The sequence below is a fragment of the Lepus europaeus genome, chromosome 18 (assembly GCF_033115175.1).
Source record: "Lepus europaeus isolate LE1 chromosome 18, mLepTim1.pri, whole genome shotgun sequence".
NCBI classification, from domain to species: Eukaryota; Metazoa; Chordata; class Mammalia; order Lagomorpha; family Leporidae; genus Lepus; species Lepus europaeus.
In genome coordinates, this window is record NC_084844.1 from 18,766,858 (window position 1) to 18,790,740 (window position 23,883).

The 23,883-nt window shown below is 47.6% G+C and overlaps 1 protein-coding gene across 1 annotated transcript in view; it reads left to right on the forward strand.

Annotated features, from left to right (window-relative positions):
• Positions 1–6,664: 6,664 nt before the first annotated feature.
• Positions 6,665–23,883, forward strand: part of GPATCH8 (G-patch domain containing 8) — a 104,176-nt gene continuing 86,957 nt past the window's right edge. The window contains exon 1 of the mRNA XM_062215622.1: positions 6,665–6,774. Within this exon, the coding sequence (XP_062071606.1) occupies positions 6,730–6,774 (45 nt within the window). The 5' untranslated portion in view covers positions 6,665–6,729. The remainder of the gene's footprint in view (positions 6,775–23,883) is intronic.

Consider the following 23,883-nt stretch of genomic DNA (forward strand, 5'->3'; position numbering starts at 1 on the left):
AAATCGTCTGCCGAAATACTTGCCTCCTCTGGCCACCTTGTCTGTCATCTCTCATGGAGATCACTGCTCCGGTACCCGGTCTTCCCACTTCTGTCCTGTGCCCTTTCTAATCCACACTCTGCAGCCAGGCCACGACAGGGCTCTGCAAACACCGAGGGGCCACATCACCCCCACTCTAGATTGCCCGAGACTTCACTCCTATGTGGAATGAACTCCAAGTCCTCAAAGGACTGCAGGGCCCTCTTCCAGGCGAGCTCGCCCCTGCCCCCTTCCTGCTCTCCCTCCGACTCCTCCCCGGTCACTTACTGCAGTGCTAACCAGGGCTGGCTGTGTAACACGTGGAGCCCAGTGAAAACGGAACATGGTGGCCCTTGTTAAAAATGTATAAAGAATTTTGGGGCAGGCATTGGGTGCAGCAGTGAGGCCACTGTTTGGGACACCTGCATCCCACACTGCACTGCTTGTGTTATAGTCTGGGCTCCGCTCCCAATGCCAGCTTCCTGCTATTGCACACTCTGGGAGGCAGCAGGCGATGTCTCAAGTAATTGGGTCCCTGCCACCTGAGAGCGAGAAAGAGGGAGATCTTCCATCACAGCGGTTCACTCCCCTAAACGCCTGCAACAGCTAGGGCTGGGCCAGGCTGCAGCAAGGATCCTGGACTGAGTTCTTGTCTTCAAGCTTTGGCCTGGCCCAGCAGCCCCAGCTGTTGTGGGCATTTGGGGAGTGAACCAGTAGATGGAAGTTCTGTCTGTCTCTGTCTCTCAAATGAATAAAACAAATAGAAATAAATTTTTAAAATTACAGCAAAGGTAGAGCATGAAACCCAAGCTAGGGGCCCTTCTGAGTGCAAAGCCCCGTGGGCCCTGCCCCATCTCCAGCCCTGGCTGTCTCTCTGCCCGGAACACCGTGCCCCAGTTTATAACACCCAGTCTCAGCTCGGGTGTCACCTTGTCCTGAGGTCTCCAGTGCAGAATTTAAAGTAGGCTCACCCCGCCTCTCTGTGACATCAGCCAGCGTTGTTATCTCAACACCTCCAGCCTGAAATGATCTCATGTGTTTACCTGCGCCTTGTCTGTCTCCTCGCCTGCTCCCCGGACCAGAACTCAAACTTGATGAGAACAAGGGCCTTTCCTGCCACGTTCACCTCGGCGTCCCCAGCGCTCACTCACACCGGGCTCTTGACAAATACTTGCTGAATAAAGGAACGAACGTGCCAAAGACTGCGCTCCGGGAACCAGTCCTAGCATGGGGCGGGGGAGTGGCCGGCACGGCCAGCACTGCCTTCTCTCTTTCCCTCCGACAATGACCGTTTCCCACCAGGGTTTTGATTCCCTCTCAGCTCACACACAGTTACACCCCTCCTCTTTCCTCTGTTTTTGCAGCAAAGGGCAGACCCCGTGTGAACCTTATTCACTGTGTGACCACAAACAAACGCCTTGACTTCTCTGAGCCTCGGCTCTTTATCTGCCCAAGGGAGATAATCACGCCACCAGCTTCTTGTGCTGTTTGAGACTGCAGGAAGTGGTGCGGGCACACAGCAGGTTAGCACTGCGATGCCTGATGTGAGCGGCTCGCGTGGGTTTCAGAGAGGACGAGAGGACGGGGCAGGGCCCGCAGCTCCGGTTCTAGCTCTTCAGTTCCCTGTGTGGCCTTGCCTGCGTGACTCCACCTGCCTGAGCCTCCACGTTCTCTTCCACAAAGCGGTTGTGGTCACAGTGACAGTGACATCTTTGGAAGGATGGTTGGGATTATCGGAGGAAGGTCAAGGTAACTGTGCATTCATTCCTCTGTCCTCTTCCTGGAGCAGAAGGAAGGGGCCATGGGCAGGGCCTGGACGGCCCCTCGGGTAACCATCAAAGGCTCCCCTCCCTGGCTTTGTACTCCAGCGTCCCCAAGAGGCACAGCTGGGGCTGCAGGGTCCAGAGGGAAACAAGGCTTAGCCGCACCACCGCCAATTTTCTGTCCGTGACGGGAAAGGGACAGAAGTCTGACTGCAGAGGTAAGCAAGCACCCCCAACACATACACAAAGAATGGAAAATGACTCGTGCCTTCCCGAGAGATGGCAGGCTCCAGCCCTCCCTCCATACTCACTGCTCCCACCACTACCACCACGTTCTCAGAGGTGGGAGTACGCAATGCAGGTGCAGGGTGGGGGGCAGGGGGGGGGGCTTCTCCCCTTCTGCCCTCCTGCTGCTCCTACAGCCATTAATTTCAGCCTTCATGTTGCTAGGCCTTGGCCAGTTCCTACCGGGCCAACTTTTCCAACAATGGCAGGGAGCAGAGGCTGAGAAGGCGGGGCCAGGCCAGCCCAGTTGGAGTCTGGGCTCCACTTCTTACCGACGCACTACTGAGCCATGTACGTCTCAGTTTCTTCACTTGGAAAATCAGAGTTCTTACCTCGTGGGGCGGCTGTGAGCAGTCAATAAAAAATTTCACATAAAGCTACTAGTATGGTGCCTGGTATGCAGTAAGCCTTCAAAAACAGTTGGGAATTGTGGTGCTCAGTGGGAATATAACTTCAATCTATAACAAAGGGCCAGTGTTGAGCTGCTGCTTGGATACCAGAATCCGGTATGAGCACCAGTTTGAGTCCCAGCTGCTCCACCTCCAATCCAGCTCCCTGCTAATCCACCTGGGAAAGCAGTGGAAGACACACGTGGGAGACCAGGATGGAGGTTCAGGCTCCTGGACCAGCCTCCATGGTTTCAGCCTTTTGGGGAGGGAAGCAAGGGAAGATCTGTGTGTCTCTGTGTGTGTTTGTCTCCCTATTTTTGTGTCATTCTGCCTTTCAGATAAATAAATATTTAAAAATATTTAACGATTGCTCGCTCTGGTCACAAATGTGGAACCATGTAAGCATCACAATGAACAATGATAACATTGGATTATAAGATTGACTCCGAAACAAGGAGACTCCATGAGTTCACGGTGATAGCCTAAGAAGGGGGCAGGCAGGGGGGATCTCTGCTTTATGGAATTCATATACTACTACATGCAGACGAAATGACAGAATTAAAGACTGATCATGTTGCAACCATTGTGCGTAACAAATAATTCAGGCAAGGATCATCAGCGTAGGTCAAAATCATCAAGTGAAAGGCGGCTGGAAAATGAGGTATTCACGTGGTCTCAGAGTGTTGTCCGTTAGAGCAGTGTGGCCGACAACCCCTCACCCAGCATCATGTGTCCCCTCGTGTGGTATGCTGAGGGCACAGTGGCACCTACTTAGTATTCTTGCAAAATATGCAACCCAAATCTCACCAAGAACGATGCAAACCCACCTGCGGGACGTTCTACAGAACAGGCCTGAAACTTCTAAAAATGTCAATTCCGGGGCAGGAGTTTAGCCTGGAGGTGAAGACGCTCACATCCTATGCGGGAATACCTGGGTATTACTTTGCCTGATCTGGAACTCAAACAAGACTAAGAAAAATCTCTGCCCTCATAGAGTTTGCGATACATATTAGAAAATGATAAGGACTATAGAGAGCAATAAAAGCAGGAAAAGAGGCGACAGCGCTCAGGACACAGGCCTCTGTCATCGGAAACAGGACGATCAGGGAAGACGTGTCTGAGAAAGCAGTATCTGATAAAGATCGGAGGGTGAGGGGGCAAGCCACGTCCGTGTCTAGGAAAGAATGATAGGCAAAAATAATAGGAAATACATAACTCCATAGGTGGAGCAGGCTGAGGCAGGGGCGGGCCCGATGGGATCGAAGTGCAGCCAGGAGGTTAGCGTGTCCAGAAAGGACAACGAGGTCTTGCGAGGAAAGGGAACTTTGTATCGTGAATTACAGGGGAAGCTAGAGAACAGAACAGGGGCCCAGTGTGGGCTGGCTGACCTTTAACCTTTCTTAAAAATGTGTTTATGTATTTGAAAAGCAGAGAGAGAGAGAAAGAGATTTTCTTTTGCATCTCCCATGTCGGTGGCAGGGGTCCAAGGACCTGGGGCCATCTTCCGCTGCTTGCCCAGGTGCATTAGCAGGGAGCTGGATTGGAAGTGGAGCAGCTGGGTCTCGAACTGGCACCCATATGGGATGCTGGCACTGCCGGCATGGCTTAACCTGCTGTGCCACACCACTGGCCCTGAGAAAGACATTTTCACTCTCCACCAAGAGCCAGAGCTAGGTCAGGCTGAAGTCAAGACTGGAGCCTGGAACTCAATTTGGGTCTCCCATGTAGGTGTCTGGGACCCGACCATTTGCTGTCTCAGGGGGTGCTTTGGCGGGAAGCTGGAATTAGAAGCGCAGCTGGGACTTGCATCCAGGTACTCTGATATGGGATGTGGGTATCTAAGCGGCCCAAGTCTTAACTGCCGTGTCAAACGCTGAACCCACCACAGCTCCTATATACTGGGTAGGCAGCCAATATTGAAGGTTACTTGGTAGCTGCTGCAATAATTCAAGAGAAACTGATGGCTTTTTACTGTTTTCTTGGAGGCCGTTTAAATTTATTATTATTTATTCGAAAGACAGAGAGAGAGAGAGAGAGATCCTTCATCTGCCGGTTCACTTCCCAAACAGCCAGTGCAGGGCCAGGGTGAATCCAGAAGCCAGGAACTCCACCCTGGTCTCCCATGTGGGTGACAGGGGGCCCAAGCACTTGGGCCATCTTTGGCTGCCTTCCCAGGCACCGTAGCAGGGATCTGGATGAGAAGTGGAGTAGCTGGGACTTGAATCTTAAGCACCAGCCGCCAAGCCCATTGGTGACTTCTCAACGTTCCCTCTGGGCATCCCACGCTGTCTGCCGTGCTCCCTAGCCGCTTGTAAGACCTCGGTGGACAGTGACCATCAGTCTCTGGTGGTTTCTTCTGCTCCTTTCAATCTCTGATGGTGCTAGATTTCTTTTTGTGGGGGTTGGGGTGGGGAGCAGTGTCTCTGCTTTTCCTGTTTTGGGTCCCCTTCACATGTCTGGGAATCCTTGGCTGTCCACTCACACATAAAAAGCCACGGAACGGAAGCTCCGTGTGGATGGGGCTTCCTGAATGATGGACTGCTGTGTGGGAAATCTGGGGAGGAACATGACCTCTATGTTGGAGAGACATTGTTTTTCTTCCTCAGTTTCCCAGAAAATGTTCCTGTAGTCTCCTGCGGGGAGACCAGAACGTCGGCTTTAACCAAGTCCTCCCATTTTCAGCATGGCATCTCTGTGTCACGGATGCTACGGTCCAGAGACCCTCCGGCCCCAGCTTTCCAGAGCGAACACCTCCAATTTCCTCGAGAGGGAAAAGGGATCTCGAATCCAATGTCTCCCTAAGCTGCCTTGGAACCAGTGCTGCTATCAGCCCCCAGCAGCACTCTCATTGTCACTGGTGCCAGGGGCTTCTCATTCCTGGGCCTTTCTGGCGCACTTCAGTGTTGACTTCTCTCCTGGCTTCTCCACTCCCTGACGTAGTCTTCTCCACTCTGTTCAAGCCGCTTCCACTTAGCCATGCTCTCCAGCCTCCAGAACACTGCCGACAACTCTCTCTCGTTTATGCTGTCCCCGCTCATTCCTTTCCCGTCCCTGTAACGAGGTTTTGGGAGGGCGAGGAAGTAAATGGGCGGTGTCCACCTGCTACATTTACCCTACAGTCTTTTTACAACTGTTTGAATTCCGGGTGTCTGTCTCCTCACTGTATTCTGCCTCGGCTGGGGGTTAGGCGAGGCAAGAGGGCAAGGGGGGGGGGGTGGAGGACACACACCCTTCCTCCAAAAGCTTAGGGTTCAGGCCATTCTCCCATCGCACGACTTCTGTCAACTCCTCGAAAAACTGCGGCTGAGTCTTGCCACCCTTCCTCTGCGTTTTATGTACTTTGGCTAAAAGTGCAGGAGGGCTGGGTGAGGTCCTCAGGAAGGTAGCAGGATGGAAAAAATCTGATTTCTTGGCCCACACACAGTCAGCGCTGGGTAGCAGCAGTAGAGATTAGAAATTCAATTTCCTTATTTTATAAAAAGGGAACCGAAGCCCAGGGAGCTTTGGTAGAGTCAGAACGGCGTCGGTCCCCTGAGACAAACTTCTCTCCGCGGATTACTGGAAAAAGGAAAAATACAGCTCTGTGCAGTCACGAGGCCCTGGGTCTACAGCTCCCTCGGCCCCAGGGCTGCCAGCCGCTTGCCCTGGCTCAGGTCACGGCGGCTCCTCACCACCGAAGCCAGTTTCTTTGCTTTTTTTTTTTAATCCGTTAATATTTTAAACCATTATTTTACTAGTTATCTGACTTTCCCCCACAAGAATCTAAGTCATTCTTGTCTCGTTAACCGCGTAAAGCTCAGGGTGAATGAACCAAGACTGCTTCTGGCTCTGAAGCCTGCACTCGCTAGCACCAGCTCAGACTGACACTTGATGAGTAAAGAATGAACTTTTACGTCCATGCGGACACAACGGTGAACACTTAAGTGAACGCCGAGCGCAGAGAAACCCTCCGGACTCGTCCACACGGGGGCCCCTGTGACCTTTGCCTCCGGAAGCGCTTGTGGCTCCCGGGCCCGAGTGCGCACGCGCGGCCGCGGGGGTGGGTCGCTCCGGTCCGTATGCGGAGCCGGGGACCCGAGGGAAGGTTCCGCCCCCGGGGCTGGAAGGCGCCTGCGCTGGCGTCGGGACGCGCCCTCTCGCCGGCTCGCTCCCTCCCTCGGCTGCGCGCGCCCGGTGGGCGTGGGAGGAGGCGGGGAGCTAGGGAGGGGGCGGGTGTCGCCGGAGGGAAGGAGCGAACCGGAGCGCGTCGTCCTGAGAGGAGTGAAGGCGGCAAAATGGCGGACCGCTTCTCCCGCTTCAACGAGGACCGAGACTTTCAGGTAAACACGGGCGTCGCCGGCGGTCCGGGGAAGGCGCCGGCCGAGCCCGGAACCTCCTTCCTGCGGGCTCCCGGCCCTCTCGCCTTGCAGGCTCCCCTCCGGCTTGCGAAGCGGCTCGCCGTTCGGCCTCTGATTGCTCTCAGGGGGCCTCCGAGCTTGCGGCGAGGCCGCATCTCCTCGCAGCCCGCAATCTCTCACCAAGCTCGGGCCGCCGGGGTCGCGGCTTGGGCCTGTCGGGCTTCGGGTGTCGGCACCGCAGCCAGGGCGCTGTGCCCGGGTCGCGTCGGCCCGGCCTGACGCTCCCAGGGGAAGGGAGGGCTGAGGAGGGCTTGGGGGCGAGCGTTGCCGCGGCCGGGACCTCGGAGGGCTCCGGGGGTCCTCCCCGCTTCCCTGACGCTGATGGATGAGTCCCTTTTGTTGTCTGTTGTCCCCATTCCTCACGTGCGACAGGCGAACCTTAGTTATCAGACGCCTTGCTGGCCGGTCCCACACTGCGCTTGCCCTGGGTGTGCATGGAGCTGTTGTTATCAGGCTGTTCGTTGGGCTCGGAAAGCAGTAACTTAGAGGACCCTGGTCCGATGTCCGCGAAACCCCACATCGCGCCGGCCAAGCCGCGCTCGAAGAAGCGGAATGAGAACGGGCTCGCCAAGCGTGGGCTACCTAGTGCCCAAAGCGTGATTTTTCTTCCTTCCGGTGCAGACGTCGGCCTGGAAGAATGTCCTTGCGATGGCGAGCGATATTGGGGGGTGGGGGGAGGCCAAATTAGAGGAACTCATCTTCTGGCTGTGGAGCCGCATTGCCGCCCGAGTGCTCCTGTCGGAGCCTGGGACGGAGCCCGGATTGGCTAGTCCTGGGGCGCTGAGACTCCCGGTCTCCAAGAAGCCACTGCATTACTACCGCATATCCTGCCCGGCCCCCGGGATTTGGGTCAGGGATGAACCTCGGAACTGAAGTTTCCTCGCGCTGCGGCTCCTCTCCCAGCGACTCGGCTTCAGAGAGCTTTGCACCCCCTGGGCTGGCTGGGTTGGTGACTAGACAGGCGAAGCTGGGTGACAGCGCTGCGCCGGCCTGTGCACGGGACGCCAGAACTTTCTCTCAGCAGGAAGGACCTGGGGGCTGTCGAGCAGCCTTGTGATCCCGTGCCTGCTGGCCAGCTGCGGCACGGTACCGAGGGCAGCGTGGTGCAGGCATCTGTTGCAGGGCCTCCGAAGCTGGAGGAGGGGTCTGTCTGTCTGTCAAGGCAAGCACCATCACACATGAGGCTTCTTGGTAATTTTTGAAGACATACTGGTAACGAGCCTCTAAATGCGTTTCAGAGGGGAGAATTTCAAGGTGACCTAATACAATTGCAGATAGACAATATGGACAATGAAGTTTTGAGGAAAAGTTGACCGCCAACCACGGAATTGTTGCAGGCTTATTAAACTGGATATATAGGACCTTGAATAAAGATTTTTGCAAACTGTGTATTGAAGGGCGTAAATGCTGAAAAAAATCGAGACAGTTATCCTTTACCATTTCAGTGCTCCGATACTTTAGCGGTGTCAATGAAAAGCCGAAATCAGACTGGTTGGTAGTCTTTTCAAGATGCTGCATATATCTAACTTTATTTTCTGTTTTATGTTGAAATAACCAACTCCTGTTGTATTGGCTCATCTAGGAAAATGTTAATTTTAAAAATTCAGACGTCCTGTCATTTTGGGTAAATAGGATACTGGGAATGAAAACCCTCTAGACAATTAAAAGATGTTAAAAACTTTTGTAAGGTATTTTGTTAATATTTCTAAAAAGTATGTTAAAAGATTTGTTTTTCTGGATGACAATATAGAGAAAAAATAGTCTGGCTTTCATTAATGATGCCCTTGGATTTAAAATTATTAGAAAGAGAATGTAAGTAATGTAGTAGGATAGTTCTGGAAATAATCTGTCTGAAGCATTTTTCAAGTTCAGGTATTCAAAATTAAATGGCCTCCTTTAAAAGGTTTAAAGTGATAAACAAGGTTAAGCCACTGACTAAACTTGAGAAATAAATCCAGTAGGTTCCTAGTAATAGATAGATCCTGTTGCTTTTTTTTTTTTTTTAAAGATTTATTCATTTTACTTGAAAGTCACAGTTACACACAGAAGGAGAAGCAGAGAGAGAGAGGAAGAGGGGTAGAGGTCTTCCATCCGCTGGTTCACTCCCTAGTTGGGCACAACAGATAGAACTGGGCTGACCCAAAGCCAGGAACCAGGAGCTTCTTCTGGGTCTGCCACGCGGGTGCAGGGGCCCAAGGACTTGAGCCATCTTCTGCTGCTTTCTCTAGCCATAGCAGAGAGCTGGATCGGAAGTGGAGCAGCTGGGTCTGGAACTGGCGCCCATATGGGATGCCAGCACTGCAGGCAGCTGCTTTACTGACTATGCCACAGCGCCGGCCCCAATCCTGTTGCTTTAAACAGATTTTTTTTTTGAAGAGTGAACAACCTGAATTCTTTTTTTTTTTTATTTACTTATTTGAAAGTCAGAGTTACACAGAGAGAAGGAGAGGCAGAGAGAGAGAGAGGTCTTCCATCCGCTGGTTCACTCCCTAGTTGGGCACAACAGATAGAACTGGGCTGACCCAAAGCCAGGAACCAGGAGCTTCTTCTGGGTCTGCCACGCGGGTGCAGGGGCCCAAGGACTTGGGCCATCTTCTACTGCTTTCCCAGGCCATAGCAGAGAGCTGGATCGGAAGTGGAGCAGCCGGGACTCGAACCGGCGCCCATATGGGATGCTGGCACTGCAGGTGACGGCTTTATCTGCTACGCCACAGCACCTGCCCTAAACAGATCTTACAGCAGTGGAAATTTCTGTTTTCTCTGGTAAGTTCTAGATGGCTGTCATTTTCTTTGCCTTTAATTTGGTAAATTGGTAAAATTTCTCTCTTAATCAGTTTACCATCAAGTGCAAATTTTGGAGAGTTTTGAATGTTGTTTCTTAGATGGACTCAAAGAGTCAAACTCTTAGGGTTTCTTTCTTTTTTTTTGGACAGGCAGAGTGGACAGTGAGAGAGAGACAGAGAGAGAAAGGTCTTCCTTTGCTGTTGGTTCACCCTCCAATGGCCGCCGTGGCCGGCATGCTGCGGCCGGTGCACCGTGCTGATCCGAAGGCAGGAGCCAGGTGCTTCTCCTGGTCTCCCCATGGGGTGCAGGGCCCAAGCACTTGGGCCATCCTCCACTGCACTCCTGGGCCATAGCAGAGAGCTGGCCTGGAAGAGGGGCAACTGGGGCAGAATCCGGCGCCCCGACTAGGACTAGAACCCGGGGTGCCGGCGCTGCAAGGTGGAGGATTAGCCTGTTGAGCCATGGTGCTGGCCCAGGGTTTCTTTTTTTAAAAAAACATTTATTTATTTGAAAGTTACAGAGAGGTGAGAGAAAGGTCTTCCATCTGATGGTTCACTCCCCAAATGGCCGCAATGGCCAGAGCTGAGCCAGTCTGATGCTAGGAGCCGGGAACTTTTTCCAGGTCTCCCACGTGGGTGCAGGGGCCCAAGGACCTGGGCCATCCTCCACTGCTTTCCCAGGTGCATTAGAAGGGAGCTGGGTCGGAAGCAGAACATCCAGGACTCAAACCGGTGCCCATATGGTGTGCCAGTGCTGCAGGTCAGGGTTTGATCCAGCTGCACTGCAGCACCAGCCCCTCAGAGGTGTCTGGAATCTTAGCTGTGGTATGTTGCTTGAAGCACTTACAGATGTAGGAAACCATTATCGGAAACATAGATTTTTTAAAAGAATGTGGTAACTTTATTAGAATAATAAACAGGTAAATAATTTACAGGCTTAATGAGTATTATAATCTTTAAAAATATATTTATCTTATTTTATTTGAAAGGCCAACAGATGACCAGACAGAGCTCCAATCTGCTGGTTTAATCCCCATAAGCTAGGAACAGCAGGGACAGGGCTGAGCCAGGCTAAAGCTAGAAGCTGGAAACTCAGTCTGAGTTTCTTATGGGGGTGGGGAGCAGAGACCCAACTAGTTAAGCCATCACATGCTGCCCCCTCGGGTGCACCTTAGAGGAAGCTAGAATCAGGAGTGGAGCCAGGCGCTCTTGATATGGGATGAGGATCCCAAGTGGCATCCTAACTGCTATGCCAAACACCTGCCCCTATCTCCTAATCTTCATAATAATCCTGTGAAGTAGGTTTATTATTCCCGTTTCCCCTGAGGCAGCTGAGACACAGAGAGTTGAGTAACTTGGACAAGTATATACATCTGTTGTATGGCAGAGCCTTTATTCAGATTGGCTTTTCGACTTCTGAGCCTATGCTCATGACTTTTCTCTCTGTGGCAGTTACATATTTTATATAGTCATAATGGAGTCACCGAATGTGCAGGGTAAACCTATAGGTCACAAAGAAGAAGAGAGCTTTTAGAAGGGTGATACAATTACAATTTTTTTTTCCTGTTCTTTTTTGTCCCAGTAGGTTTCTTGTTGGTCTCCCAAGGGCTTCCAGGGAGGTTTCTGACAGAGATAAGTTACAGTGTGTCATAAAGGATATATTGTTAACTGTACTAGTTTAAACATCCTTTTGTCTAGCCTTTTAACTTGTATTTTATATTTGGAAATTTTGTAATCTAGGTTTATATACTTATTTTTAAAAATGTTTTAAGACAACTACTGCTCTAAGAATTTGACCTCAATTTCTTAATGAGACGTTACTTCTATATGCATTAACCCAGATTAAGACCTATTTGTTTACAGGTTAGAGTGTTACACAAACTAATGGGAAATACATAATTTGAGATACTCATATATTTAATACTTTAGATTGGTGGTTTCTATTCAGGAAAGTGTAGTGATGTGCAGCTATAAGGTACTATTTATTTTTATTTTTATTTATTTATTTTTGACAGGCAGAGTGAACAGTGAGAGAGAGAGAGAGAAAGGTCTTCTTTTTCCATTGGTTCACCCCACAATGGCCGCTGCGGCCAGCGCACCGCGCTGATCTGAAGCCAGGAGCCAGGTGCTTCTCCTGGTCTCCCATGCGGATGCAGGGCCCAAGCACTTGGGCCGTCCTCCACTGCCTTCCCGGGCCATAGCAGAGAGCTGGACTGGAAGACGGTGACCGGGACTAGAACCCGGGGTGCTGGCACCACAGGTGGAGGATTAGCTTATTGAGCCGCGGTGCCGGCCTATAAGGTACTATTAAGATACAGTGCTTAGCATTTTATGGTTGTACAGCTATTAATGGTGATGCAGCTGAATGCTAGTGAGGAAATGTTCTATAGTATATGCAGCTGCAGAAGACTGATGATTCTGGTTTTAAATGTTCTCTGCATTAGATTTCTAGTGAAAAAGAACTTCACTAATAAATCAGTCTGTGATAAGATGATGAAATATACAAATATTTTAAAGATCATAATAAAAGTCGAAGCAGGTGTTGTGCAGAAGTGAGTTAAGCCACTGTTTGGGACACCCAAATCTGTATCTGAGTGCTTGGTGTGAGTCCTGGCTACTCTACGCCTCCTGTTCCACCTCCCGCTGGTGTGGCTGGGAGGCAGTAGATGATAGCCCAAGTGCTTGGGTTCCTGCCACCCACGTGGGAGACCTGGATGGATTTCCTGGCTCCTGATTTTGGCCTGGCTTTGCTCTGGCTATTGCAGGCATTTGGGAAGTGAACAAGTGGATGGAAGATCTCTTTCTCTTTCTCTGTCTACCATACCGCCTTTCAAATAAATAATCTTTAAAATTTATACATGTGTGTGTGTGTGTATTGCACAAGAACTTCCTATAATCTATTAAGTAATCATTTATATAAATAGCGGTAAACATGTCATGTATTTTGTGTAGTATATTCTTTTTGTGTTTTGATACCAGGTGTGACCCTCAAGAAATTCTTAGTTGAAACCGTTAAGTGATGAAGTTCATTCCTTTAAGATACTTGGATCATAGAGCATATTGGTATAGTTCTATGTTGTACTCTAATAGAGCTGGCATTCTAATTTATGCATGCCATTGATGACACATGGCAAGTGTCTTTGTTTTCTATGTCTTTCCCCCATCTGGAAGAAATGCCACAAGCCATGAAAATCAATGTCTGCTTTGCTTGGAGTACTAGACATTATGCAAAATCTTTACTAGTCCCTTTCCCATAGTATGATAGATGGAAAGGATTGGAACTGAGGCCGTACCAATTTCAAGATACTGATGATAGGGGTTGGTGCTAAGGTGCAGTGGGTTAAGTCGCTGCCTACAGTGCTGGCATCCCAAATGGGCACCTGTTCAAGTTCTGGCTGCTTCACTTCTGATCCATCTCCCCGCTTATGTGCCTGGGAAAGCAATAGAAGATGGCCCAAGTGCTTGGGCCCCTAAACTTACTTAGGGAGACTGGAATGAAGCTCCTGGCTCCTTGTTCCTGGCTTCACCTTGGCCTAGCCGTGGCCATTGCAGCCATCTGAGGAGTGAATCAGCAGTTGGAAGATCTTCCTGTCTCTCCCTCTCTCTCTCTCTGCAACTCTGTCTTTCAGATAAATAAAATAAATCTTCAGAAAAAACCATGACCAAAGGGAAGGTTTTCCTGGAGGTAACTTGAAGGGCAAAGGGCATGTATTTAAGGAAAAAGCTCTCAAATGTGGGACATGTGAAGGAATAACATTATAGAGAAAGACATTTAAAAGTTGTATAGGAGGATGATTGGGAAGAATTATAATTAGATGGCTGCTTCATATGATGATATATTTGTTTTTTTTTTTTAAATCCCATTCATTTTTAAATATGTATTTGAAAGGTGAAGAGATAGAACTCCCATGCACTGGTTCACCCCTTTATTTGTTTTCAGAGTATGGGAGGCCAAGAAGAAAGAGACGTGGACAAATATGCTGTTTGGCTAATTATTATTAGTTCTAGTATAGTCAGAATGATAGAAAATTAGATGTCCTGGGGTCCGGCACTGTGGCGAAACAGGTAAAGCTCCCACCTGCAATGCCAGTATCCCATAGGGGTGCCGGTTTGAGTCCTGGCTGCCCCACTTCTGATCCAAAACTCTTCTGTGGCCTGGGAAAGCAGTAGAAGATGGTCTAAGTCCTTGGGTCCCTGCACCCACGTGGGAGACCCAGAAGAAGCTCCTGGCTCCTGGCTTCGGATCGGCAGTTGTAGCCAGTTGGGGAGTGTATCAGCAGATGGAACGCTTCTGTCTCTCTTTGCTTCTCCTTCTCTCTCTGTGTAACTCTGACATTCAAATAAATGTCTTAAAAAAAAAAAGAAAATTAGATATCACTTTTGTATTTTTTCCTTTTTCTACATGTCACACAATTTACATTAGGGTACTGCAAAGAATTCTTTCAATCACGTTATGGTTGGTTATATAACTAAAGCTAAAAATTTTTTTTAAGATTTATTTATTTGAAAGGCAAAGTTACACAGAGGCAGAGGCAGAAACAGAGAGAAACAGACAGACAGACAGAAGTCTTCCATCCACTGGTTCACTCCCCAGATGGCTGCAGTGGCCAAAGCTGGGCTGATCCGATCTGAAGCCAGGAGCTTCTTCTGGGTCTCCACGAGGATGCAGGGTCCTAAGGACTTGGGCCATCTTCTCTCCTTTCCCAGGCCATAGCAGAGAGCTGGATCGGAAGTGGAGCAGCTGGGACTTGAACTGGCGCCCATATAGGGTGCAGGCACTGCAGGCAGTGGCTTTACCTGCTACGCCAAAGCGCCAACTCTGTGACTTAAAAAAATTTTTTGGGGGGGCCGGCACTGTGGCTCACTTTGTTGATCCTCTGCCTGTGGCGCCGGCATCCCATATGGGCACCGGGTTTTAGTCCCGGTTGCTCCTCTTCCAGTCCAGCTCTCTGCTGTGGCCCAGGAAGGCAGTGGAGGATGGCCCAAGTGCTTGGGCGCCTGCACCCGCATGGGAGACCAGGAGAAGGCACCTGGCTCCTGGCTTCTGATTGGCTTAGCTCTGGCCGTAGTGGCCATTTTGGGGGGTGAACCAACAGAAGGAAGACCTTTCTCTCTGTCTCTCTCTCTCACTGTCTATCTCTCTCTGTCAAAAAAAATTTTTTGAACACATATGATTAGTTATCTTGATTTATTACTTCATAGCTGAGGTACATTTCCATGTGATTTTTGTCTATTTGGGCACATGATAATTTTTTGATGTGGTTAAGAGGATTATTTTTCAAAAGAGGAGTAGCACAAGTTCATGAGAAGTTCTTAAGTTATGAAGCTGAAACCCATAGAGAGGTTTCATTTTTGTTTTTGTGACTTAATTGGTTTCTAGTATTTTATTAATGAAAATGGATTCTAGTTTGAGGTAGATATCCAGTTCTTGAATGCTGTTCAAATCCCTCCCTGAAACAGCTTGGTACTTGTGCTTGTATCTCTGGCATTCATTCTCATTTCATATTAGCATTGCCATTTAGTAGTAAGGGAAAGCAGATTCATGGTGATTACCAAAAGGAATTACAGATGACCACGCTGATACTGAAAGAAGGCATTGACTGATGCTGCAGTGAATAGCAGAAGATGTGGTAATGAGTTTCCACTTATAAAAGGGGAATTGTCCATTTAACTATGGAAGTTAACCAATGTGCTTAATGCATATTGTATTCCTCAAACCCAAAAAGTTAAATATGCCCAGGCTGAAAGAAGGAACAGACTGGATTGTCATGCTTATACTAAGTGATTTATTTGGGATTCAAACAAATATGTGTAGTATGCCTGGTTTAAGAATGTATGGAAGAAAAGTAGCTAAAATTCTCTGGCATTGTACATAGGTTAATAGGTTGGTATTACACAGTGTTTTAGTAAGTGTTATAGATAGTAAGGAATTAAAGTCGTTATGGAACAAAACCAGAGTTTCCTGTTATTTTTTTTATTATTTTTCATGACTGTCTTCAGATGAATCCTCCACTGTGTGTCACTCAAACAACCAAAAAATATCTTTGTAATATTGCCTTTGGTCTCACCTGATGAAGGTTCAATTATTTGTTGTCATCCTTGCCACTCTTTGGCAGTTCATTGATTTCAAAGTAGAATTCCAGTTCGTCTTATCATTTTTTATGATTTATTTATTTGAAAGTCAGGATTAGAGAAAGAAAGGCAGACAGACACACACACACAGAGGTCTTCTGTTCCCTGGTTCACTCCTCAAATGGCCTAACCAAAGTCAAGAGCTTCATCTGGGTTTCCCACAGGAATGCAGGGGCCCAAGCACTTGGGCCATCTTATGCTGCTTTTTCTAGGTTCATTAGCAGGGAGCTGGATCAGAAGTAGAGCAGGAATCAGAAGTAGAGCGATACTGTGGCTTAGTGGGTAAAGCTACCGCCTGCAGTGTTGGCATCTCATATGGGTGCTGGTTTGAGTCCCGGCTGCTCCACTTCCAATCCAGTTCTCTGCTATGGCCTGGGAACGCAGTGGAAGATGGCCCCTAAGTCCTTGGTCCCCTGTACCGTGGGAGCTTTTGGTTCCTAGTTTCGGATTGGCGCAGCTCTGGCCGTTGTGGCCATCTAGGGAGTGAACCAGTGGATGGAAGACCTCTCTGTCTGTTTCTCTCTCTCTGTCTCTGCCTCTCTGTAACTCTGACTTTCAAATAAATCATTAAAAAAAAAAAAAATGAAGAAGTAGACAGCTGAGACTTCAGCCTGCAACCACATGGTATGTCGGCACTGCAGACAGTGGTTTAACTCACTGCGGCACAGTGCCAGCCCCTATCTTAGCATTTTATAGAATTGAAATGTGAAATGGCTTGCCAGATTATTTTGTTTGTTTTTGTTTTTAAGATTTATTTTATTCTTATTTGAAAGAGTTAGAAGTAGAGAGAGAGAGAGAGAGAGAGAGGGAGGGGTCTTCCATCTGTTGGTTCACTCCCTACATGGTCAAAATGGCTGGAGCTGGGCCAATCTGGAGCCGGGAGGCAAGTACAGGGCCAAAGGACTTGGGACATCTTCCACTGTTTTCCCAGGCGCATTAGCAGAGAGCTGAATCTGAAGAGGGATAGCCGGGACTCGAACTGGCACCCATATGGGATGCCAGTGCTGCAAACTGGGGCTTTAACCTGTTGCACCATAGCACCCTCCCTGGCTTAACAGGTTTAAAGTTCTAACAAAATAAGTTATAGATCATGTTTTCTCACATTTTAATAACGATTTTTGGAAAAGTAAATAGCTATCTTATTGTTCGTATAACATTATTTTTCCAGAGTTAATGAAGGAAGAGAAGCTTAGCTTTTCATCCTTTTTTAAGACAGTGCTGAAAAGAATCAAGGAGTTAAGTCGGTATTCTAGGTCTTTACTAAAGAAGCAACTAAAACTGATGCTTGTGGATTATATGCTTTAGTGTTAATAATTTCCCTTGTTGGGGCTGGTGCTGTGGTGTGGTGGGTTAATCCTCCACCTGTGGCGCCGGCATTCCATGTGGTCACCAGCATCCCATGTGGGCGCCAGTTCTAATCCCAGCTGCTCCACTTCTGGTCAGCTCTCTGCTGTGGCCTGGGAGGACAATGGAGGATGGCCCAGGTCCTTGGGCTCCTGCACCCATGTGGAAGACCCGGAGGAGGCGCCTAGCTCCTGGCTTCGGATCGGCGCAGCTCCAGCCATTGCGGCCATTTGGAGAGTGAACCAACGGAGGGAGGACCTTTCTCTTTGTCTCTCCCTCTCATTGTCTGTGGCTCTGCCTCTCAAATAAAATAAATAAAATCTTTAAAAAAATAATAATTTCTCTTGTTGCTGTAAATAAAGTTATGAGTAAAATTATAAAATATCTTAAAGGGAAGATTATTGAAATTTTAATTGGTTTAATATTGCTTTAGGGTGTCATATGTATAAGACATACCCCAGGATTATATTCACCTTGAGAATAGTTTGTAGAATATAGACTAAATTTTGGAAACTTCATTAAATAAGATGTTATTTGAATAGAAATTGGACTAAGAAGTATGTACATTGTGGAAAGTGCTGTGGTATAGTAGGCTGAGCCTCTGTCTGTGGCGCTGGCATCCCATATGGGTACTAGTTCATGTCCTGGCTGCTCCTCTTTCTGATCCAGCCCTCTGCTTATGGTCTGGGAAAGCAGTAGCAGATGGCTCAAGTGCTTGGGACCCTGCACCTGTGTGGGAGACCTGGAAGAGGCTCCTGGCTCTTAGCTTTGAACCAGCTCAGCTCAGCTCTGGCCATTGCAGCCATTTGGGAAGTGAACCAGTGGATGGAGGACCTCTCTGTCTCTCCCTCTCTGTAACTCTACCTCTCAAATAAATAAATAAATGCTACCCCCCCCCCCCAAGAAAAAAAAAAAAGTATGTATGTCTGGGCTGGGGGTGGAGTTGGTTGAGTTTATTTTTCCGGGGCCGGCGTCGTGGCTCACTTGGTTAATCCTCCGCCTGCGGTGCTGGCATCCTATATGGGTGCTGGGTTCTAGTCCCTGCTGCTCCTCTTCCAGTCCAGTTCTCTGCTGTGGCCCGGGAGGGCAGTGGAGGATGGCCCGAGTGCTTGGGCCCCTGCATCTGCATGGGAGACCAGGAAGAGGCACTTGGCTCCTGGCTTCGGATTGGCACAGTGCTGGCTGTGGCAGCCGTTTGGGGACTGAACCAATGGAAGGAAGACCTTTCTCTCTGTCTCTCTCTCTCTCACTGTCTATAACTCTACCTGTCAAATAAAAAAAAAAAGTTTATTTTTCCTCCCCAAGGAGCTTTTGTTCTAAATGGAGATATAACAAAAAAAAAATAATAATATTTAGTTTATTACTCATAAGACCAGCAATGATTATAAGATGAGCATTGTAGTCAATAAATGCAAATCTCTAAGGAAAAGAAGAACCCTCAGAGTAATGATTGTGCATGCCTTTATGAAGTTAGTGTATAATATAAGCTGGATTTTGAAGGTGGGGGAATTGCATTCTTGCAAAGGGAAAGAGTGGGAGGACATTCAGAAGTCAAGGAAAGGTTAAAATTATTGTTAATGACCATGAAAATGAAAAGCTAAGGTAGAAGGGAGGACAAGATCATCATAGGCAAAGAAGTTAAGGAACTGAGGCATGAGGATGTTTAGTTTATATACCATCATGGCTTAATAAGTGCTCTTTCATTCTTTCGTTCCTTAATTTTTCAAATTAATTTGAAAGGCAGAGTGAGGGGAGGTGGAGGAAAGAGAGAGAAAGGTCTTCTGTCCACTGCTTCACTCCACAAATGGCTACAACAATCAGAGCCAGACCAAGCCAAAGCTAGGAACTCCATCCTTGTCTCCCATGTTAGGTGGCAGGGACCCCGGTACTTAGGTCATCTTCCACTGCCTTCTGCACACATGAGCAAGAAGCTTGAACTGGCACTCTTTTATGGGATGCCAGTGTCACAAGCAGCAGCTTAACTTGTGCCACAACTCTGGCCACGTATTTTCTGATTCCTCTAGTAATTCAATGAGGCAAATAGAATAGGTAGTAACCTTAGTTTATAAATGAAGAAACTTAGGCTGGGGCCAGTGCTGTGGTGCAGTGGGTTAAAGTCTTTGCCTGCAGTGCTGGCATCCCATTTGGGCACCAGTTTGAGTCCCGGCTGCTCCACTTCCAATCCAGCTCTCTGCTATGGCCTGGAAAAAGCAGTGAAAGATGATCCAAGTGTTTGGGCCCCTGCCACCCATGTTGGAGACTGAGATGAAGCTCCTGGTTCCTGGCTTTTGCTTGGTCTGGACCTGGCTGTTGTGGCCATCTGGGGAACCAGCAGATGGACAATTTCTCTGTCTCTGTCTATCGCTTTCTGTAACTGACTTTCAACTAAATAGGTAAATAAATAAAAATTTTTTAAAAGAAAATTGACTGTAGTGGTGAGTATAATATCAGCTGCTGTTTCAGTACATATTAAACTTCAGCCCTAGTGCCAAGACATTTTGAAGATATTTAATCCAAGTAATCTTCCAAACTGGGTAGTGGTAATACTTTATTTTGTAGATGAAAAAGCTGAGGCTCAGAGAAGTTGAGAACATATATTTAGTAAATTGGTATTTGAACCTTGATCTCTCCTAAAATATGACTTTCTCTGTAGTTCTTGATGTCTCAAGTGTAAGGTCTAGTAACTTGGCTTATATAACTTAACCATCTGGTACCATTGTAATAGCTGTTGTGTATCTCTTTTCTCATTGTCCTGCCATCATGTGGTTTCTGTTGTTACCTGGACATGATGGGCTCTTTCATTGTTCTTGCTTTTGAATATGCTCTTACTTGTCTAGAACGCACTTCTCTCCAGCAAATTCCTACTCCTTCAAACTTGATTTGATGTCACCTCTGACATCTTCCTAAGCAGAGTTAATTGCTTCATTGATTGGTTGTACCACAATGCCAGCCCCCGCATAGGCTCTCTTTAGCCTGTTTTACAAATGAAAAATGTAGGGGGAGGGCGGTGCTATGGCACAGTGGGTTAAAGCCCTGGCCTGTGGTGCTGGCATCCCATATGGGCGCCAATTTGAGTCTCTGCTGCTCCACGTCCCATCCAGCTCTCTGCTATGGCCTGGGAAAGCAGTAGAGGATGGCCTAAGTGTTTGGGCCTCTGCACACAGAAACCCAGAAGAAGCTCCTGGCTTTGGATCAGCTCAGCGCTGGCCATTGCAGCCAGTTGGGGAGTGAAACCAGCGGGTGGAAGACCTCTCTTTCTCTCTCTGACTCTACCTCTCTCTGTAACTTTGTCTTTCAAATAAATAAAATTTTAAAAAAGTGAAAAATGTACTCAAAGTCACATAGTCAGCAAGTCAAAGTACTAGCCGTCAGGTAGTTTGGAGCAGTCTCAGCCTTTAATCTCTTATATTTCCTTCTTTTTTTTTTTTAATAGAAAGATTTTATTAAATATATATTTCATAAGTACAACTTTTAGATTAGAGCGGTTCTTGCCCCCATATCTTCCCTCCCACCCTCAAACCGTCCCACCTTCTATTCTCTCTCTCCCATCCCATTCTTCATTAAGATTCATTTTTAATTATCTTTATATACAGAAGATCAACTCAGTAATACTAAGTAAAGATTTCAACAGTTTGCACCCACACAGACACACAAAGTATAAAGTACTGTTCAATGACTAGTTTTACCATTAATTCTCATAGTACAACACATTAAGGACAAAGGTCCTCCATGGGGAACAAGTGCACAGTGACTCTTGTTGATTTAACAATTGACACTTTTATTTATGACATCAGTGATCACCGAGGCTCTTGTCATGAGCAGCCAAGGCTGTGGAAGCCTCTTAAGTCCACATACTCCGCCATTATTTAGACAAGGCCATAATCAAAGTGAAAGTTCTCTCCTCCCTTCAGAGAAAGGTACCTCCTTCTTTGATGGCCCAGTACTTCCTTCTTATAATTTGTCTTAAACTCACTGGACTTAGAACTCCTTGAATGCAGTCTTTTAATGTTTGATTTATTTTTCTAGTACTGAGTCAGGATTTGGCACAAAGAAGTTACTTAAATATTTGAATTAATGGTTGAATAAAGACAGAAGGAGAGGATTCGTAGAGTCTGAGAAGAATATCCAGACTTTGGGATTTTACTCCCTGCTATGTTATGGATTATCTAGGTTGTAAGTTAGTTTCTGAGATATCCTATAAAGGGAGTTGAGGGACATCCATATATGAATGTTGTATTCTTAATAGTAATGCTCTCACTTTATTGTATATAATTACAATGATTACCTTTTATTTAAGTTTCCTTTTGTGTATGCTTTTCTATGGATTAGTGTACAATTTTTCTCAAAACATTTGAATAGATGGGGATCTGTTATATCATATATGATATCAGCTAGTGGTTAAAGAAATAATACACCAGCCCTATGGGTTCCAGAGGATTTTTTTTTTTTTTTTAAAGATTTATTTGAGGCCGGTGCCGTGGCTTAACAGGCTAATCCTCCGCCTTGCGGCGCCGGCACACCGGGTTCTAGTCCTGGTTGGGGCGCCGGATTCTATCCCAGTGGCCCCTCTTCCAGGCCAGCTCTCTGCTATGGCCCGGGAAGGCAGTGGAGGATGACCCAAGTGCTTGGGCCCTGCACCCACATGGGAGACCGGGGGAAGCACCTGGCTCCTGGCTTCGGATCAGCGAGATGCGCTGGCCGCAGCGGCCATTGGAGGGTGAACCAACGGCAAAAAGGAAGACCTTTCTCTCTGTCTCTCACTATCCACTCTGCCTGTCAAAATAAATAAATAAAAAAAAAATACTATAAAGATTTACTTGAAAGGTAGGGTTACAGACAGAAAGATGGAGAGACAGAGACAGAGGTCTTCCATCCACTGGGTCACTCCCCAAAAGACTGCAATGGCCAGAGCTGGGCTGATTCAAAGCCAGGAGCTAGGAGCTTTTTCCAGGTCTCCCACCAGGCCGCTTGCAGGGAGCTGTATTGGAAGTGGAGCAGTTGGGACTTGAACCTGTGTCCATATGGGATGCCTGTGCTGCAGGCAAAGGCTTAACCTACTATGCCACAGTGCCGGCCCCCAGGGGGATTATTAACCATTATTTCCCTGGCATTTTGAATGTCTCAAGAGTTGTTTGCTGTATTTTACATGCATTTGTGGAAAAATGTTGATTGCTGTGGGAGTTGGTTTTTTTTGTTTTGTTTGTTTGTTTGGTTTTTTTTTTTTTGGACAGGCAGAGTTAGACAGTGAGACAGAGACAGAGAGAAAGGTCTTCCTTCCATTAGTTCACCCCCCAAATGGCCGCTACGGCCAGTGCACTGCGTCAATCTGAAGCCAGGAGCCAGGTGCTTCCTCCTGGTCCCCCACGCGGGTGCAGGTGCCCAAGCACTTGGGCCATGGGCCATCCTCCACTTCCCTCCCTGGCCACAGCAGAGAGCTGGACTGGAATAGGAGCAACCGGGACGGAATCCGGCACCCAACCAGGACTAGAACCCGGGGTGCCGGCACCACAGGCAGAGGATTAGCTAGCCTATTGAGCCACGGCACCGGCCGTTTGCTGTGGGAGTTTTAAAAAGTAATTTTCAGTGTAGAGGTTTTTTAAGGAGCTAGTCATTTCTTGTCCTAATCAGATTATCCAGAAAATTTGATCTGTCGAACAGGTGTACATGTATTTTTAGATGAGTATGTGATATACTCGTACCCTTGACCCAGTGTAGTATGTTTTCATGTTCTTAGCTGTTTGTTGAGATTTCTAGCCAACTATCTTTCCTACCAGTTTACATAATTAAGTTTATTTAAGAAGTGAAGTTTATTCTTCTAGTTGTTGACTGTCTTAAGCAGTGTTTTAATATTCATTATTCTGTATTACTTTAAATCTGACAATCTTTGTGGTGAAACTATAGTGTATTTGGATTTATAGCTGAAGAAACAAGCCTAGAGAGAGCTTTGGTAATTTGCCCAAGGTTATACAGCTAGCAAATGTAGAGTAGGATTTGATTTCTGGCTTCTCTGACGTCAGAGAGCTTTGATTTTTCATAATAATACTCTAGAAATTGTTGTACATCAGACTATTATTATGAAAATAACAGTGAAGAATTGGAGTTTATGAGGAATTGACAACAATGCTGTTTCTGTTTACTTGCTTTTTTTTTTTTTTGACAGGCAGAGTGGACAGTGAGAGAGAGACAGAGAGAAAGGTCTTCCTTTTGCCGTTGGTTCACCCTCCAATGGCCACCGCGGTAGCGCGCTGCGGCCGGCGCACCGCGCTGATCCGATGGCAGGAGCCAGGTGCTTCTCCGGGTCTCCCATGGGGTGCAGGGCCCAAGGACTTGGGCCATCCTCCACTGCACTCCCTGGCCACAGCAGAGAGCTGGCCTGGAAGAGGGGCAACCGGGACAGGATCGGTGCCCCGACTGGGACTAGAACCCGGTGTGCCGGCACCGCAAGGCGGAGGATTAGCCTAGTGAGCCGCGGTGCCGGCTTTACTTGCTAATTTTGAAATAAATCATAAGTATGCTGGTAAAATGACACCAGTAAACCCCAAAATATCCATTTCTTTTTGTATAAATTTTTCATTCTGGGACATTTTCTTTGTTCCATTGCTTAGGCTAAAACTAGAATATTTGGAGCAAGGGGAAAAGTGGTCAGAGATGAAGTTTTCCAGTTATTTATCTGGTGTGACAGGGAAGGACTGGTTTTGTTCTTAGATGGAATATGAAGCTATCCTGTATGGTTCTGTCTGCTAAACATATTGTATTACTCCATGGCAGATGA